The sequence below is a fragment of the Odontesthes bonariensis genome, chromosome 4 (genome assembly GCF_027942865.1).
Source record: "Odontesthes bonariensis isolate fOdoBon6 chromosome 4, fOdoBon6.hap1, whole genome shotgun sequence".
NCBI lineage: Eukaryota > Metazoa > Chordata > Actinopteri > Atheriniformes > Atherinopsidae > Odontesthes > Odontesthes bonariensis.
Window position 1 is genome coordinate 19,159,197 of NC_134509.1, and position 16,415 is coordinate 19,175,611.

Sequence of the window (16,415 nt, forward strand, 5' to 3'; positions counted from 1 at the left end):
AAAACAAGAGGAAGGAACTGGCAGTTAAGACTCAAACAAAACAAACCTGTTCATTAGAATTTCACATTTAGACGCCTTTCCTCCATGAAAACAATCTCTAGATGCCTTGGGATGATTTAGTTTTGGCTCATGTTACAGCCCCAGCTCGCTCGGGGAAAAGGGAGTAACATGAAGAGATAAAGTGCTGCAGCTGAAGGAGGCGACTCTACACACCAAGTCAAATAAAAAAAGTAAAGGGAACTGATCTTGGTTAAACCCACAATGTAAAGTCATTTACAACCAAATTAAGTGTAACACACAAAGAATAATGGTAAAGTTTTCACTCAGTGTCCTCACACACAAACAAGTAAACTTACATTTCTCAGTCAAAGTGTCTACAGACGGATACAAACCAATGAGACACAAAGCTGCCATCAGCTTTATTATTATCATTATTATTATTATTATTATTATTATTATTATTATTATTATTATTATTATTATTTCAATTATTTTATTATATACTTATTATACACTTATTTATCCAGTGTTTTTCCTCATGGGGATCTTCCACACCGGGGACTATGCCTACCTGGTCTGTGGGGTCATTGCTGTGGGGATCGCCCTGGTTCGGGGTGGCTGGGGGATCCTGCACTGCAGCCCTGGCTGTGGTGTGGACGCCGGCCTGCCCTGATCTGGGCGGGTCCCCGTGGTGGCGGCCTCTGTGGTCATTGGTGGGCTGGCTCCCGGTGTGGACAGATCCCCAAGATACCGTTTCCTCACTTCAGCGTCAAGCCAGATTTTAATGTTGATTGTTGTTGATATTGATGTTGCTCATGTTGGGGGGTGGTGGGGGGGTGGTATGTGTGCAGTGTGGTTGTCGGTGTGCTGTTGTGTGTGATTTTATGCATGAATTGATTTGATTATTGATTTTATTATGTGAAGCACTTTGTGCTGCTTTTTATTATGAAAGGTGCTATATAAATAAAGTTTGATTTGATTTGATCAATAAGCTCCAACTCCAACAACAGTCTTTCTCTCTCGATCGCCATCGTTCACTGTGAGGAGTGGAACGGAGCCGAAAGGTAAACAATCAATCTACGACTTTCACGATAGACGTCGCGAGATTAGGTCGTTTAACGTAGCGACGCCTACTGATCAGGAGGTGAATTGCCTTGCGTATCCGACATCCCGACGGAGAACTTTGAAAGGTTTAATAGCCTCTGCGTGACCACGGAGTAGTGACGGATAGTGATGGAGTAGCATACCGAGGCCTTTACGGGGGAAATTTGTTCTGTTCTGTAATGACGGCGATGCAAAAACACAGACCGTAGGACGCACGGTGACGGGTCCACCAGAGGAGACACGCAGATGTATGATCACAGAGGCATTTTCTACTAAAGAAACGGTTCAGAAAGAGAGGAGCGGAACAGCTGCAGATAATCTCACTCTGAGCCGAAAACAAACGAGCGGACTTCAACAGTATGAACCCTTGACTCGAACATGTTGGCGCACCGTAAACAATGACCTGCTGATATTAGCCCTTGTTTCTGTTCTCACCCCCAACCTTTCACATGTTAATTAAGGAGTCTGCTGTGTCAGTTTTCAACGTGCAGAACACCCCGAAGCACCGCTTTTGGATATATAGTTTTTCCAAGAGGGTAACATAATACATGCGGGTGGTGTTACCATGACAACCTGTGAAATGTTGGCAAAGCGGTGTGTATTAAAATATATTTGTGAGGCCAAACATTATGTTTTTCTTGACTTTAAAAAAGCCCTTTATGCAGTCAAAGCAGTAGCAGAGTCGTGTCAGGATGTCAAAATAAAGACCAAAACAGTAAATATGGAGACAGATCATTGTGTTGAGCTTGCTTTTAGAGTACCAGTCACATACTTAAGAGTCCTCCCATCTGACCCCCCCTAACCAGTCGGTTCTACTTGTTGATAAGCGACTTTTGGCCTGCCGGTGCATCACTTACCACCTCAGAAAGATTACTGGCACTAGCAGAGTGCTTTGGAAAGCAATGCAAAGTGGTCTTGACATGCAGGGAATGAGAATGTTTGGTGTTTTATATTGCCAACCATGAAAAGGTAGCTCCACTGCGTTTAGTTTCTGAAGAACCCTGTGGTTTTAAGGTGGAAATATGCTGTGGTGCTCACAGCTAGTCTCCAATAAAAGCTTCATATTCACATGTTAAAGGGATAGTTCGCCTCTTGACATGAAGCTGTATGACATCCCATACTAGCAATATCACTTATTAAATTTGATTTACCCCCTGCTGCCTCCTGTGAGCCGAGTTCCAGCCTCGTTTTGGCGTTGACGAAAGTAGTCCGGCTAGTTGACTGGGGCCACAAAAATAAAGCGTTTTGTTTCTCAAAATACGCACTGATACGAAGGGAGAGAAAATAGCGCCAAGCGATGTGAGGTCTGACTTTTTCCTGGACAACGATTTTGTGATGCAAATGTATTACTCTTTTGAACACATATTGTTTTGAGAAGCAAAACGCTTTGTTTTTGTGACCCCAGCCAACTAGCCGGACTACCTTCGTCAACGCCAAAACCAGGCCGGAACTCGGCTCACAGGACGCAGCAGGGGGTAAGTCAATGTTCATAAACGATATTGCTAGTGTGGGGTGTCATACAGCTTCATGTCAAAAGAGGCGAACTATCCATTTTAAGAAGGTTAAAAACCATTCTCACTGGATGATACTTTAAATTTAGTGATACTTCCTGAGAAGTGTGTCCAACAATAAAAAGAAAGACAAACAGAGCCTTCGTCTTTTACTGATCTGATTCAGGGCCATCACACCTCCCTGTAAGCGTGTCTCTGCGTGTCATCTCGCTGTGTTGTTCATTTTGCTGCTGGTGGATTAAGCTGGACGGGCGCAGCTGTCTCATTGTGGTGGCATTTTGTATCCCTTGGAGGCTGCTGAAGCTGTTGTGTGTATACAGCCAACTGGAATCCAGCCTGGCCACCACTACAGGCCCATCTACCATTTCGATGTCCTTGAAGGGGCTTTGGTGGTAAAGGGCAAAGTCAGCGATGGATTGTGCACACTCTTTAGGATTATACCACAATGGGATGGACGTAGCTCCAGATTTATGAACGATTGGAGGATACAGCCTGCCCAAGGCAATCCCAGGAACATCCCCGTCACCTCAGAGAGGGGCTAAGGAGCAATGGGCTGGAAGAGATCCAGCCTTATATTCACGATGAGTGTGCACTTTTAGACAGTAGTTTCACTAGAGGGGGAGTGAGCAGGAGACTTGATTGGATCAGAGGTGACAGGAACGTCCTGGATCCGTTATTAGTCATATCTCTTAAATTACTCCAAATTCACATGTACGCATCCGTAGAAGTCCACTCTCCTTCCTTCTACTGCTGATGTGCAAAATAATAAAATAATGTGCAATATGCCCTAAATGAGTATGATGCGTGCGAGCAATGAGATGGAAGCTAACGTTACCCTAGGACGCTGAATGTGAGGTATGTTCTGAAGAATCTGAGATTATTCTCTGCCTGATCGTGTGAAGGAGAGGGAAATGTGCAGAATTTAAGCAGCATCAGTCTTCAGTCTCACACCTTGTTCTGAGCCATCGATATCACTTAACACAGTGTAAGTACACGCCGCAATCTTGAGCAAACAAAACTTTGAAGATGAGGAATGGAGCAGAGTAAAGATGACTCACCAGTAGAATCTGTTTGGGGTGACGTGTTCATGGATGAGCAGCCATTTTCTTCCAAAATCGACTGAACTGTATAACTGCAAAGATATCAGAGAAAAGGTGGGAAAACACCAGTCTGTTAGCACAATGAATGCACATTTTTACATGGGTTTGTCTCTTAATTACATTGGCTGAATAAAAAGCTGTAAGCTTAAGATGAGGTTGGTAAAGTCCAGTGTTGAGTTCAGTCTGAGCCTGTAAAGCATCATCAGGAGAGAGGCTGATGTATCGGTACATATCGGTCATTGACGCTAACGTGTAATGACAGATATAGGCATCTCTGCTCCCCGCTCCTGTTACAAACAAAAGCTTCAGGTTAAGAGGAAGCACTTTACAGCAATAACACTGAACTGAAACATGTATGACTTTGATGCGGCCCCATTCAGCCTGTCGGCATGCTGTTCAATTGCACTCATATATTGGACAAAATCTTGGTCCTGTAGAATGAATGATATACAGCTCAGTAGACGTATAGGTGTACAGCATGCCAGTGGCTGCAATTTCAAAGGCTAATTACATCTACGGGTGCTCGGGCAAACAATTAATAACCCCTGGGCATTTCTCAACACCGTCATGATTGACGATGTAGGAGCAGCTCACATATCTTGCCACGCTTGTGCATTGTGAGGTAGTGGCCCTTGCTGGAGGCTACACTAATATTTGTGCTTGTTAGCTGCTATTACAGCATTTTGACACTCACTCTGACAAAATGAGTGGTTATTGTGGGAGAGCACATAATTGACATTGCTCAAAGTATGGGAGATCAGGGCCTTGACGTTGGTCGAGGCACATGTTGTGTCTGGACACTGCTCGAAACATTCTCAGCATGTCTTGATGGTGCTCGAACCACATATTGTTCAAGGCAATCTAGACGATGACGAAGATGTAGCAGCATTCTCAGACTGCAGGCGTCAGATAGAGATTAGGTGTGGGCCACATACACACAGAATGATGGAGAAGGGTATAAGAGTTGGTAACAAACTGAGATCATTGGGAATTTCCGTGCATGCTGAAATGTACACGTCTCGGTGATGGTCTGTTCAATAAATTCCCCATGAGAGGCTACAAAGGTGAGTCCAACTCCTTTTTCTCCACAACATTATCAACTGCAAATATTTGGCAGCATTGCAAAGGAAAATGTACCCATGTCAGCAGAAAAAAATTTGATTTGGGTGAGAATCTCTGGAGAATCTGTTTCAGACTTCGTTCATTCACACATTCATTTCCCAACAGGTGTGGGATGCACTCTCACAGCTGAAACGCCCCGGCGTGGCCTCTGGGTCTGAGGACACAGGAAACCGGACACGTTGCAAAACATACACTGTGAAAATCGTGTTTCCTTTACGGCACATTAAGAAAGTTGGATGTGACCTCCGTCAGTCCGCAGTGAAGTCTAGCTTTCTATTGTCTCCATCTTGGTCTTTTTGGAGCCACATTTGGACAAGAGGATGTTTTTTTTTAATGGCACTGTTGAAGCCAGAGTAACCCCCTGGTGGGTGTTAGTGGTATTACAGTTAAAGGCACTTGTGCATTAGCTGATTCTATGGTTGATATCAATTAGGGATGCACTGATACCGATACTGGTATCGGGCCGATACTATTCTAATATACTCGTAGTCATTAAAGTTTATTAAACATGAACCGATACAAATTTATTGCGTGAAGACCGCAATCATAGGGTGGCTTGTCATTTTTTTTGTATTGCTTTAGATTGGCGGTGAGGGGAGATGTCGAGCTACTCAGGAACAGTGTGGTTAGGCTAGAGAGACCGAAACCTGTCTTCCAACTCATTGCATTTTTTTTTGTGGTAGAAGTATCGGCATCTGCAAGTACTCGGATCCAAGTATCTGTATCGTATCGGTTTGAAAAAAAGTGGTTTCGCTGCATCCCTAATATCAATACCACTTTATTCTAATACAGTACAGAATTTCTGTTGAAAGCAACATACGGGTCACATGGCGAGGATAAAGAGGTAACTCTTACCAGCATTAAAGCTGGCAGCAAATGATCCCCCACTTCATTTTTTTTACTTTCTATCATAGTTTATTCCAGTTGTTTTATTCTTGCTTCAGGTATGACATCCGCGGTACAAATCTCGGACGAGCGCCCAGTTTGTGTTGACAGCTATCTCAGGGGTGGCCAAAAAAGCAAAATCAATCTTCCCCTGCGCTCAAACAGCCACCAAGACATACGTTGAACATCTTTAAAGATGTAGGTGGCTGTGATGGAGTTAAATCAGTGTTTGGGGTGGATAAAGGCCGAATATACGACCTGCCTCCAAAGAGAAAGAAAAAGAGGGAAATTGGAGGTCATTTCACATGTGTTGTGTCTTTATTATGTTGAACAACAAGAGTGAACCTTCATTAAATTGTCAACCGCATCAATCCCAGTCTGGCATGTGCTCACTACAATTATAATAAATATTCTATTTATTACACAGAGAGGCAGCCTCATATGACAGCAGTTGTAACAGCATATAGAAAGCGCTTGAAGGTCATGTGTCTGGAGTATTTGATCAGGATTTGAACAGACAGCACACCAAAGTTTCTACCCTGCAGTATAAGCAAACGTTTGTGTAAATATTAATAAATCTGTGCAGTCTATACAGCGCCCAAAGGCACATATTTTTCAGATCATCTGATTTCTGAGTCTTCCAAAGATTTCCCAGTGGAGGATAAAAGTGGGTGGAACATGGCAACAGGCAGGGTCCCTCATCACTTTGGACAGTGACATATGACTCCAACGGGCAGCCCCAGCCTCTCTCCTCTCCATATATCAGTTCAATGACATCTTAAATTTTAAAGCTTCTGAGCTGTCACAAAGTAGGCTTCATAGTTTCCCACTCACTTCCATAAATCAAACTAGCAGCGAGCCAGCTGCCACGCCACCAATGGAGCCTGCAGCAGCCGGGAGAGGCAACAAAGGATGCAGGCTTTAATGGTGATTGAGGAATAGCAGAGGGCATGTTGGTTGAAGTAATCTGTCCGTGGTGATGGTCCATTTAGAAAACATTCACACTGCTATCACTTCGGCACGAGGCTGACCTGTGTGTGTGTGTGTCACTGGTCTGGGACGTCTTAGCCACACCTTTCAACTCTGTAAACTTCACCACATGCCGAAAAAGTATTACAATTTCTGTCAGTGAATGAAACGAGAAGGTCGTGTGGAAGGTGAAAGAAAGGTAAAAATGAACCAGTTACTTTCTTTGACAGCAAACTTGTTAAAGGATGCGTGAACATCTGGACAATCACACATCAAACTCCTGATCTGAAAGCTGTAAAGTTAACGTTTTTCTTCATCTTCAGGAGATTCAAACGGCATCCACAAGCAAATTAAAGGATGTGGTCAAAAAGTTGGAGACCCTCCGAGTCTTATTCTCATGTAAATCTAGAAATAATCGCCATGTTTGCGGAGCAAGAAGAGATCATATACAAGCGTGAGGGTGGAGCCTGAGAGTGGTACTTAAAGTGGTTGGACAAATATTGTCTGTATCTTTGAGATTAAATCATTCTATTGATGACATCATACTGATGACTATATTTCATGAGATCGGTTGATGATTTGGAACAAGTGGTTTTCAGGCTTTAGAAGCACTGAACTTGAAGGTAGTTTACCAATGTTACTTCCGGTACCAGGTGACTGTGGCCATGAATTTCATGATCTATGATGGGGATCAGCAGTTACAGCTGATCTGCTGTTTACACTGTGGTGGTCAGCACCGTTGCCTCACAGCAAGAAGGTTCCAGGTTCAACTTCCGGCTGGGGCCTTTCTGTGTGGAGTTTGCATGTTCTCCCCGTGAATGCGTGGGTTCTCTCCGGGTTCTCCAGCTTCCTCCCACCGTCCAAAAGCCTGTTAGGAGCCCTGGGGAAGGAAAACCTCGGAGAAGCAAACCAGGGTAGGGGATGCTCTTCAACCTCGGCTGGCAAGGCAAGTCGCTTACGGGAGGAAATAACCGGTGGTGAAAACCAGCGCCGAAGATGGATGAACTTGGCCCCTGGCACGTAACGACAGTACAACGCAACTACGTCATGGAGACGAACGAAACAACAACTGGCAATTATTTTTATACCACGCCAACAAATTATTGATAAAATCTGGATGGATAAGGTTAAACCTCCGTTTATGGAACTTCCAAACTTATGTTTGGATAACTGCACTCACTGAATCCCCATAGACTTGATAAAGTGGTATTTCTCACTAGTAAGGACGTTTTAAAGGACTCTCGAAATATATAAAGCAGTCAGAAATTCTTGTCTTGAATAAATTAAGATAATGACGCACGGAAATGTTTGTTGTGATGCCAAACTGAATAACGAAGCTTCTGTGTTCAGAAGAATAAGTTTGAAATCAAGAATCGAGTTCTGTGCATCTTTGGTCCGTGCAGCGTTCAGAGTTCAGCTGGAAGGGGACGGAGACCCACGTGTTCAGGCAGGTTTGAGTGACAATCCGCACTAACAGGACACCACAATTCATTTCAACTCGAACTCAATATACAGGGGAACACACTCAGACTGTTTAAACACAAGGTAAATCAAAGCCAAAAAGAATGTCTCACTCTGTGGTTTAGAACAGAGGTCTTAATGGGCCACATCTCACAAGAAATTCATTGCAGGCAGCGCCGGTTTCATCACATTTAGCCATCAAACCTTTCAGTCGGCTGCAGGCAGACAGGCAAAACGAGCAGGTTTAGGAGTTACACAGGGGGGATTGGATTTCAGCATGTGTGGAGGGAATGCATTTTAAGCTGTTTGTGTTGGTCAGCTTTGGTTTCTTAACCTTCACTTGTGCTTTATGGGGAGCTAATCGGCGTGGAGAAGTGAAGTACAGAACTGACAGATGGATGTAACTTTTATATGTATTCTGGGAATGCATGGGAAAAATGAAAAGTTATCCAACTATTTAAAGCCTGATATAAGTGCACTTTGGTTCAGTATATGAATTCAGAACAAAAGCTAAACGACATAAATGATGACTCTACAGTCGCTGTCAGCTTTGGAAGTTAATTCTAAAAGTCTGGGTGCAGGGATGAGTCCCCTGTGGACCGACTGAGAAGAGTTCCAGGAAGGCAGACGCCGCTTCCACAAGCACAGAAGAAAAGCTGACACTGCTGCTGGTTTTCTGCTGCAAACTAACACAAACTTCTTGTTAGCTGTGGGGCTGCCACCGAGTCCAGCGACACTCACCAGCAGAAAAGGCTCAGATCCTAATCACAGCCTCCCTCAACTCTCCCTTTGAGCTGTGAAAATGCCTGCAGTGAACAAGAGGGATGAGAAGAAGCAGAGAAACCGTTCTCCTCCCAGCGCATGATGGGATGTTTTCAGCCAACCAATTAGTGGCAGGAGGCTTGTGTCGGCTGTTTTTAACATCCAAACGGTCGGGCCGTGCTGCATCCAACCATCACAGATGATACTTCTGGCCACTAAATAAGATATTATGGATTTAGCTTGAAGCAGCTGGAAGTTAAAGTGGAGAGAAAGTGACTGTGCTCCTCGTGCACTTCTTAGATCACCCAGTCCTCCGACCTGAGAGTGTTTGTTGTTTCCTGTAGCAACAGAAGATCAGACCTCGACCGGTCAACGGAATGTTACTGTGATTTTTCACATTCTGTCACAGCTAAAAATGTTAATAATGAAAGAAAAACTGATAAAACGTACAAATACGACTACAAAAAAAATCCCGAAATACACAAATTAAAGTAAAGGAAGTATCAAAATTTATTTTCCAGCTGTTTTTATTTGACATTTCTTCTATTGAAATGAAGCGCTGTCACAATCTGTCAGAGTCACAGGAGAAAGCATCCGCAGCAGAAACAGCCTGGATCAGACAGCAGAGTTGATCCGATTTAGTCTGTCAGTCACAGACAGAAACCGTGAGGGCAATGGGGTGCACCCCCCCCCCCCCCCCCCCCCCACACACACACACACACACAAAGTCAGACCACACAACATTATTCAAATATAAGAATCTGCACTCAAAGTTTTATTTATTGATCACAGACACAAAACCGAGTTTTGTAGCATTTGAAACCTTTGGGCGACTCCATTCTCACAACATTTCAGTCCACCTGGGAGGCCTGCATGTTGCATTCGATACCTCAGAATTAGATTGTAAAAAGTCAATAATATGAAACAGTCTGCGGAGAAAAAAACAACACGTCTGCGTCCGGTTTTTCCTTTAAAATCAGAAGTGCATCAGCATTTCTGCAGATCACAGAACAGATTAAAGGAATGAGACAAAACTGCTCCAGAAGGGCTTTGACTAACGTGTTATTAGATCAAAAATAACAAAAGGAACACATAGGAGCACGTGGTAAGATGCCTTTTTGGGAATAAATAAGAAGTTGACTAAACTTTCACGAGTTCCCGACTCAGAAACTTGACTTCTGGTGCTGTTTGCTGTAAGTTGCTCCAGTGGGAGTTACTGAAAGCGTCTCCTTCTCTGAGCTGCAGGAAGCAGCTAAATCAGTCAAGGTCAGTCGACTAAAACGTGTTTGAAATGTATCCGGACTGCATTTTACTTGTTCTTTTATCTCACGGCGAACACAGAGCAGCAGCTTCTCCCAAACATCTGTGGAGGCAGAAGGCAAATCCACAATAAAATGGCCATAACTCTCAGAATTCTTCATTTTACAGTACAGCCAAACATTTATTTATAGTATGAGATGCTTTGTTGCAGCAAGGTAGCTTCTTAGTTTTGTTCTAAATGACCTTTAAATGAATTATCTTGAGACACTCTTTGCTCCCACATTGAATCTAGGGGTGGAAATACACAGCTGGATAGTTAATGTGGCATCAGACTGACTATCCTTGAAATTAAAATACTTAGATCATGTTCATTTTTGTATTTTAGGATTTATTCCACTAAAATTCCACCTTTGTTGTTTATTTTAAAAGATGCATTTGTGCATTTATTTTCTTTATAAAAATGACTTTCATACAATTTTTCCAGATAAACTCCTCAACAGCAACTGTTTCCGCAGCTGAAACCTGGAGGAAAAACAGCTTTGTTTGACATTTTTAGCAGTTGGAAACAACAGCAAGCTGGAATCAGACTGACGGAGCCAGATTTTTGCTGTGAACTGGTGCTGTTTGATGTGAAATGACTTCCATTTACAAAGAAACTGATTCAATAAGAAAACAGAAAGTTGGGTCTCAGACAAGGTAAACGCCTGTTTAATCCTAAACAGAACTATAAGTGTTGTCATGCGTTTAAGACTCGTTTTACAGCGAGACTGAACCGGGACCTCAAATGATTTGGAGAAGAATTAACTATAAGATTTCAACGATGTTTTTAATCAGGACTACGATCATGTTGCATCTTTAGGGCCTGATTCGGACTTTGAGTGACTCAACAACACACCGACTTATTTGTGATAAAATGAACAGTTTGGAAGGTGGTGATGAAGAATTCCTGCATTTTCCTTTTGCTTTAAAATGGGTCCATCCAAGTGTGTCGCAGCTTCTCTCTTGATGGCCTCGACACCCTGGCTGCAGCACCATCTGCCTCGGTTCATCCACAGCATCGCAGGGCAACTTTCTGCCTCCCAGAAAAGCTTTCTGCAGTGACGTCAAAGCTCTACAGCTCCACAAACACATAAAGTTCTGAGAAAAAGGATCAAGACTCTGGAATTATGGAAATGATAACCGCTGCATTATAGGCCCCTGTGTCCCACACAATTACTATAAGTCACTTTTATAACTCCTAATTAAGTCTTCCATAAATTGTTGATGCATCCGTACACGGTGCTGTAAATCAAACGGGTTGTCCTGGCATAGCCAGGGCATGTCCTGTATGAGGGGCTGAGGGCTGGTTTTATTCCCCCACAGTTTATGGAGCCTGTACAGAACACAACCGTGGGGGTGGTCCTATATTTGTGGGGACGTATATGGAAGGACCTTTTTGTGGCTCTTTGAAAAAAAATCTCCATAAATCTTCTTAAACAGCTTAATCCAACAAGGACTGTGGTGGCAACAGAGGAAGCTGAGCTCTTCCCGGTTGGTTGAGCTTGTCCCCGAGGGATTCGTGGCGTTCCAAAGCCAACGGGGGAATATGATCTCTCCAACGTGGCCTGCTTTCACTGCCAGGTCTCGTCCTTGGTGGCCGGATATGCTAAATCTCCACATCCCAACCAACAGCAAGCAAATAAAGACGATTATTTTTATTTGTCAGTTGACAACAACTTCTTCTGCTTGACAACCATTTTTAAAGCTAATGACCATTAAAGGTGTTTCAGATGTCAGAAGGCTACAAACCAGAAGCACTCTTCCACATTAAAGCAGTCAGACAGCACAAAGATCCAGAGTTTGTTTTCCAGAGGCCGAGCCTTTGCCTCAGTGACCGTCTGTGCTCCTACTTTACAAGCATCAACAGTGTTGGTGGGTGGAAGCAAGCGAGGGATCCAGAGAGTTCTGTGCTCCTCTCCCAATGCTTTCCCAGAGCTTCTCACTGCTCTTCATCACCGAATGCTGAGCAAAGTCAGCCATCAACGCTATGGCCGAGAATCTCTGCAACCTCATATAATTGGGGGGAAAAGAAAAATCTAGTGCTCGATTAACTAGCAGGGATAGCCAGGGGTTAGTGAGGACAAGCAGCGGCATGGCCTGGCCGAGCATGTGGGCGCTGGCTGCTGCCGGCGGAGCCAGAGTAGTATATTCAAATCCCCGTTATCTGAATAAGGATACAATCGTATGCGAACCATTTTCAAGCCTTTAGAGTTTTTAGGGATAGAAATTTTAAGGAAAACAGAGAGGTTTTTAAAGGATTATAAACTGCTGTAAGCCAACTTTAACAACAGAAGAAAATCTACTCTGACCATACAGGCCATACAGAAGTATAAACTACTTACAGCAAGATGACTGCTTTTGTTTGCTTCTTTTGATTTAGAGGAAAACTTGAACCAAATCAGGATTTTCCACATGGATTTCTGTTACTCTCAAAGACATTTCTCAGGGCTGTGGTTTTCCTCCACTTGTTGCTGCACATTCGACAAATTAAAACATGATTCTGTGTGATTATCAGTGTCAAACAATAATGTTTACCCGCTGAGGTTTAACAAATACATTTCCCTCGGCTTCACGCTTCATCTCACACTGCAGCACCTCCTCTTGGTTCTGTCGCTGATGCCATTGTGCTGCTTTCTGCTTGGATAACATATGAAAGCATGCTGCACATCTGCCTGGCAAACACACGCGCACCATTTGTTCTTGTACGGATGACAATAAGACTTCTACTTCAGCTTTTTATTGTTTTCAGCCGACCGAGCGCTGCAACAGCATGTAGTCGGAGAAAAGCAGCCACTACTTCTCCTGCAATCCTTTCAGTTTTATACTGTGGGGGTCAATACAAGCATCAGCCTCAGCATAAGGTAAAGCATCCAGCGCCAACCTGGGCCATCACAAAGGAGGAATAGTTATTCTGTGAACTGCTGCGGCCGCATGTGTGACGAGGAGCCCTATTATCTCCATTGTATGAGCAAGCACACTGTCTATTGTCCCGATCATGTGTTTCAAATTAAAGTCCATTAAAAGTACCCTGGCAGGGAGGGTCTGCCACAGCTCGATGGAGCACAGCGGAGCTGTCGCAGCGCAAGACAAAGAAGCTGAGCACTAAAGATACCTGCCATCTGGAGAGGCATTGGGTTGAGAAATGCACTGCAGCAGCTGAGCAGCGTTTTTGGCTCGAGTTCAATGCCACCTTTCAGGAAAAGGCCAGGGAGGGGCCGGACCTCGCTGTGTCCTGGTGGAAAGGGCTTGTGAGAAAAATTAAGAGCTGTTTTCTTATCATGACGTATCACATAAAAAAAAACAATATATACACATGCAAACATCGAAGAATGCTTTAGCTCAACTGTGTGAGACCTCTGAGTGTTTGTTGAACACTAAGACATACTTTATAATAGAATAGAATAGAAAAATCCTTTATTCATCCCCCAATGGGGGAAATTAAAAAATATATACCAACTGACTGACTTAGACACATGAAGAAAGCAAGAAATTTACTGGTTAATGTTTGACAAACCACAGCTGTTGACTGACTGACTCGAGGTAACTTAGAAGTAAACTGACTTCATGTGTCATGAGAACCATCTAAAGCCTAATTTACAGTCGTCCGGGAAAGGCCAACGGAGGGCTTCTCCGTTGCTTCTTCTCACAGCAACAACACCGCTATTTTTGAAAGAGTTTACTGTGTGCCGGTCAACATTTCAAAGATTGGAGCAAATCGAGAAATGACTGATCGGAGAAGTACGAAAGTACGAAAACCTCGTAGTCTCGTAAAGACTACAAGGACGCTCAAATGACCAACAATTCTTGGCGAGAGATTGGCCGGAAGGTAAACAATCAATCAACGACTTTCACGATAGACGTTGCGAGATTAGGTCGTCTGGCGTAGCGAAGCCTGCTGATTGGGAGGTGAATTGCCTTGCGTATCCGACATCCCGACGGAGAACTTTGAAAGGATTATGAGTCTCTGCGTGAGTCAGATGTGGATAGTTTCCACATATTATGTGTCATCATAACACAAGTAGTGCAAACAATAATTCAGTTAAATTACATTAAAAACACTTGATTCATTACAAAGGGAAACGTTATTGTTGCATTAACTGACTTTGCTTCAACAAGTGTTACTGCTGCCAGGAAGGACCTCCTGTGTCTCTCTGTGTTAGCTGAAGAAACACTTTGTTATTTCAACACTATTATGTAGAGGGTGTTCTTTATGTTCACCGACTTCTTTTTACAATTACATCTGGGGACTGCAGCACAGAGCCAGACTTTTTTTTTTTTTAATCAGTTTGCTCAGTTTCTTTAGGTCTCTGGCTCTGATGCTGCTGCCCAAACAGATGGCTGCAAAGCAGGACGCTCTCTCAACCACAGACCTGTGGAAGATATGTCGCATGTTGGTGCACTAAGAAGTGCACTCCGTTCTGTCCTTAATGAAGAAAGCCTCACTCAGTGGGGTTACATGGCACTGAAAGGATCGGATTATTGGCTAAATTAAGACTGAGTTGCTCCTTATTTGAGCAAGGGTAATTATCCTTGGATATATGGCAGTGAAGGAATCAAATCATAGGCACAAAGCATGTCATACCCCGGTATGATAGGTGGCTTCTATCGAGGCAAGATGTCTTCCACTTCTTGACTCATGCTAAGGTTGAAGAGGTGCTGAAGCTGTTGCGTACAGGCCTTTAGGGCCCCCCTGATATCACCTGGACATGCAGCCCTGTTCTATGAAATAAGTGGGCTAACCCAGTCTCATGGCAAAAATTAGGCATCCATCCACCCAGATTCCCAAAACCTCCATTTTCACCTCATCCAACTAGTCTTGAGGGAAACTGAGCATTTCCCATCCGGCCAAAACGCCTCCCCTGGGAGATGTCAGGAACCCACCAAGATGCCTAAACAACCTCAACTGGTTGCTTTAGATGTTGAGAAGCAGAGACCGTGGAAGAAGGAGGAAGGACAAAGCTCAGCACCACGTCCCTGAGGGTGAGGCCAGCCACACTTTGGAGGAACTTCAATTTGGCTGCTCATATTTTCGATCTCTTCTTTCCGTAACAATCCACAGCTCAGACCATAGTTCAGTAAACCGCCAGTCTTCTTCTTTTGTCTCAGCTTTCAGTGTACCACAGCAGAACAGAAGGACACAGTGTTGGCATCGCTGCTGATCATCACCACGTCTGAACAAGACTTCAGGGCTATATTCCGGCCACATGCCAAACATCGCTCAAATCCAATTTTTTGCTCACATGCGACTCAGATCTGATTTTTTTCATGTGAAGAGTCAAACGGAATCTGATTGTTTGCAATGCAACCTCACTTCATACGGTGAAATCGGAATGATGTGGTTTCCAGTCGTTCTCATTTCAGCTATTCTGTTAGACTGGACTGCCTTAAATGAATTAAACAATCAATTAAACAATCATTTCGCTGTCAAGCTGAAGCAACCAGTCCTGAAGCAACCTTAGCAACCATCTCCAATGCAGTTCAGCCATTAATTACAAATTGCATCTATAAAGGCTGAATTAGCTGTCAAGGAGGAAAAGGAGTTTTGATATCACTTTGAAGAACTTTGTTCTTCATCACTGATTTCCACCTTTAAAAAGCCACAGCAGAGTTTATTCTCTTTTCCATGTTTTTGCAACTTTGACGAGGCGAATTCACCTGCCGTCACCTTTTCTAATAAGTATGACCCTCATTTCTAAAATGTGCTGATTCCTTTACGGTTTCCTTCATCGCTCTCTGGAAAATACTCCTCTTCCAAGTGTCTTTTATGGCGGTAATATCTCTGCTCTCAAGTAGAAGACAAATAGGTATAAACTTAATTAATTTAAGTGATTAGAAGCTAAAATAAGCTGTAATGTTTATGTTTTCTTACAGATCTTTGTCATTGTTAAACTCTGTAAGTTTGTGTTTGTTTAATTAATCTGTGAATCAAAAAGAATTGAATATGTTGTGTTTTGGAGAGCAGGTACGGTGCAGTCCTCTTTCCTTTTCTCTTTCTGGTTCCCAGAGCAACACAGATAAACGTAAAACGTTATGGCTAACAGCAGCACAGAGGAGTTTAAAGAGTAATACAAACGAGAAACATAAAGCCATTTTATCCAAAGATAAGTTTCTTAATTAATGTTTAAGAAATCTGTTTTTTCACTGAAAAAGGTCTGATTTTTTCATGACTTCAGATGCACAAAAATAAAAATAAATCTATATC

The 16,415-nt window shown here is 43.2% G+C and overlaps 1 protein-coding gene across 1 annotated transcript in view; it reads right to left on the reverse strand.

The window, feature by feature from the left end:
- sorcs3a (sortilin related VPS10 domain containing receptor 3a) overlaps nucleotides 1-16,415 on the reverse strand; it is a 257,955-nt gene that overhangs the window by 81,860 nt on the left and 159,680 nt on the right. Inside the window, exon 5 of the mRNA XM_075463343.1 lies at nucleotides 3,674-3,747. Within this exon, the coding sequence (XP_075319458.1) occupies nucleotides 3,674-3,747 (74 nt within the window). The remainder of the gene's footprint in view (nucleotides 1-3,673; nucleotides 3,748-16,415) is intronic.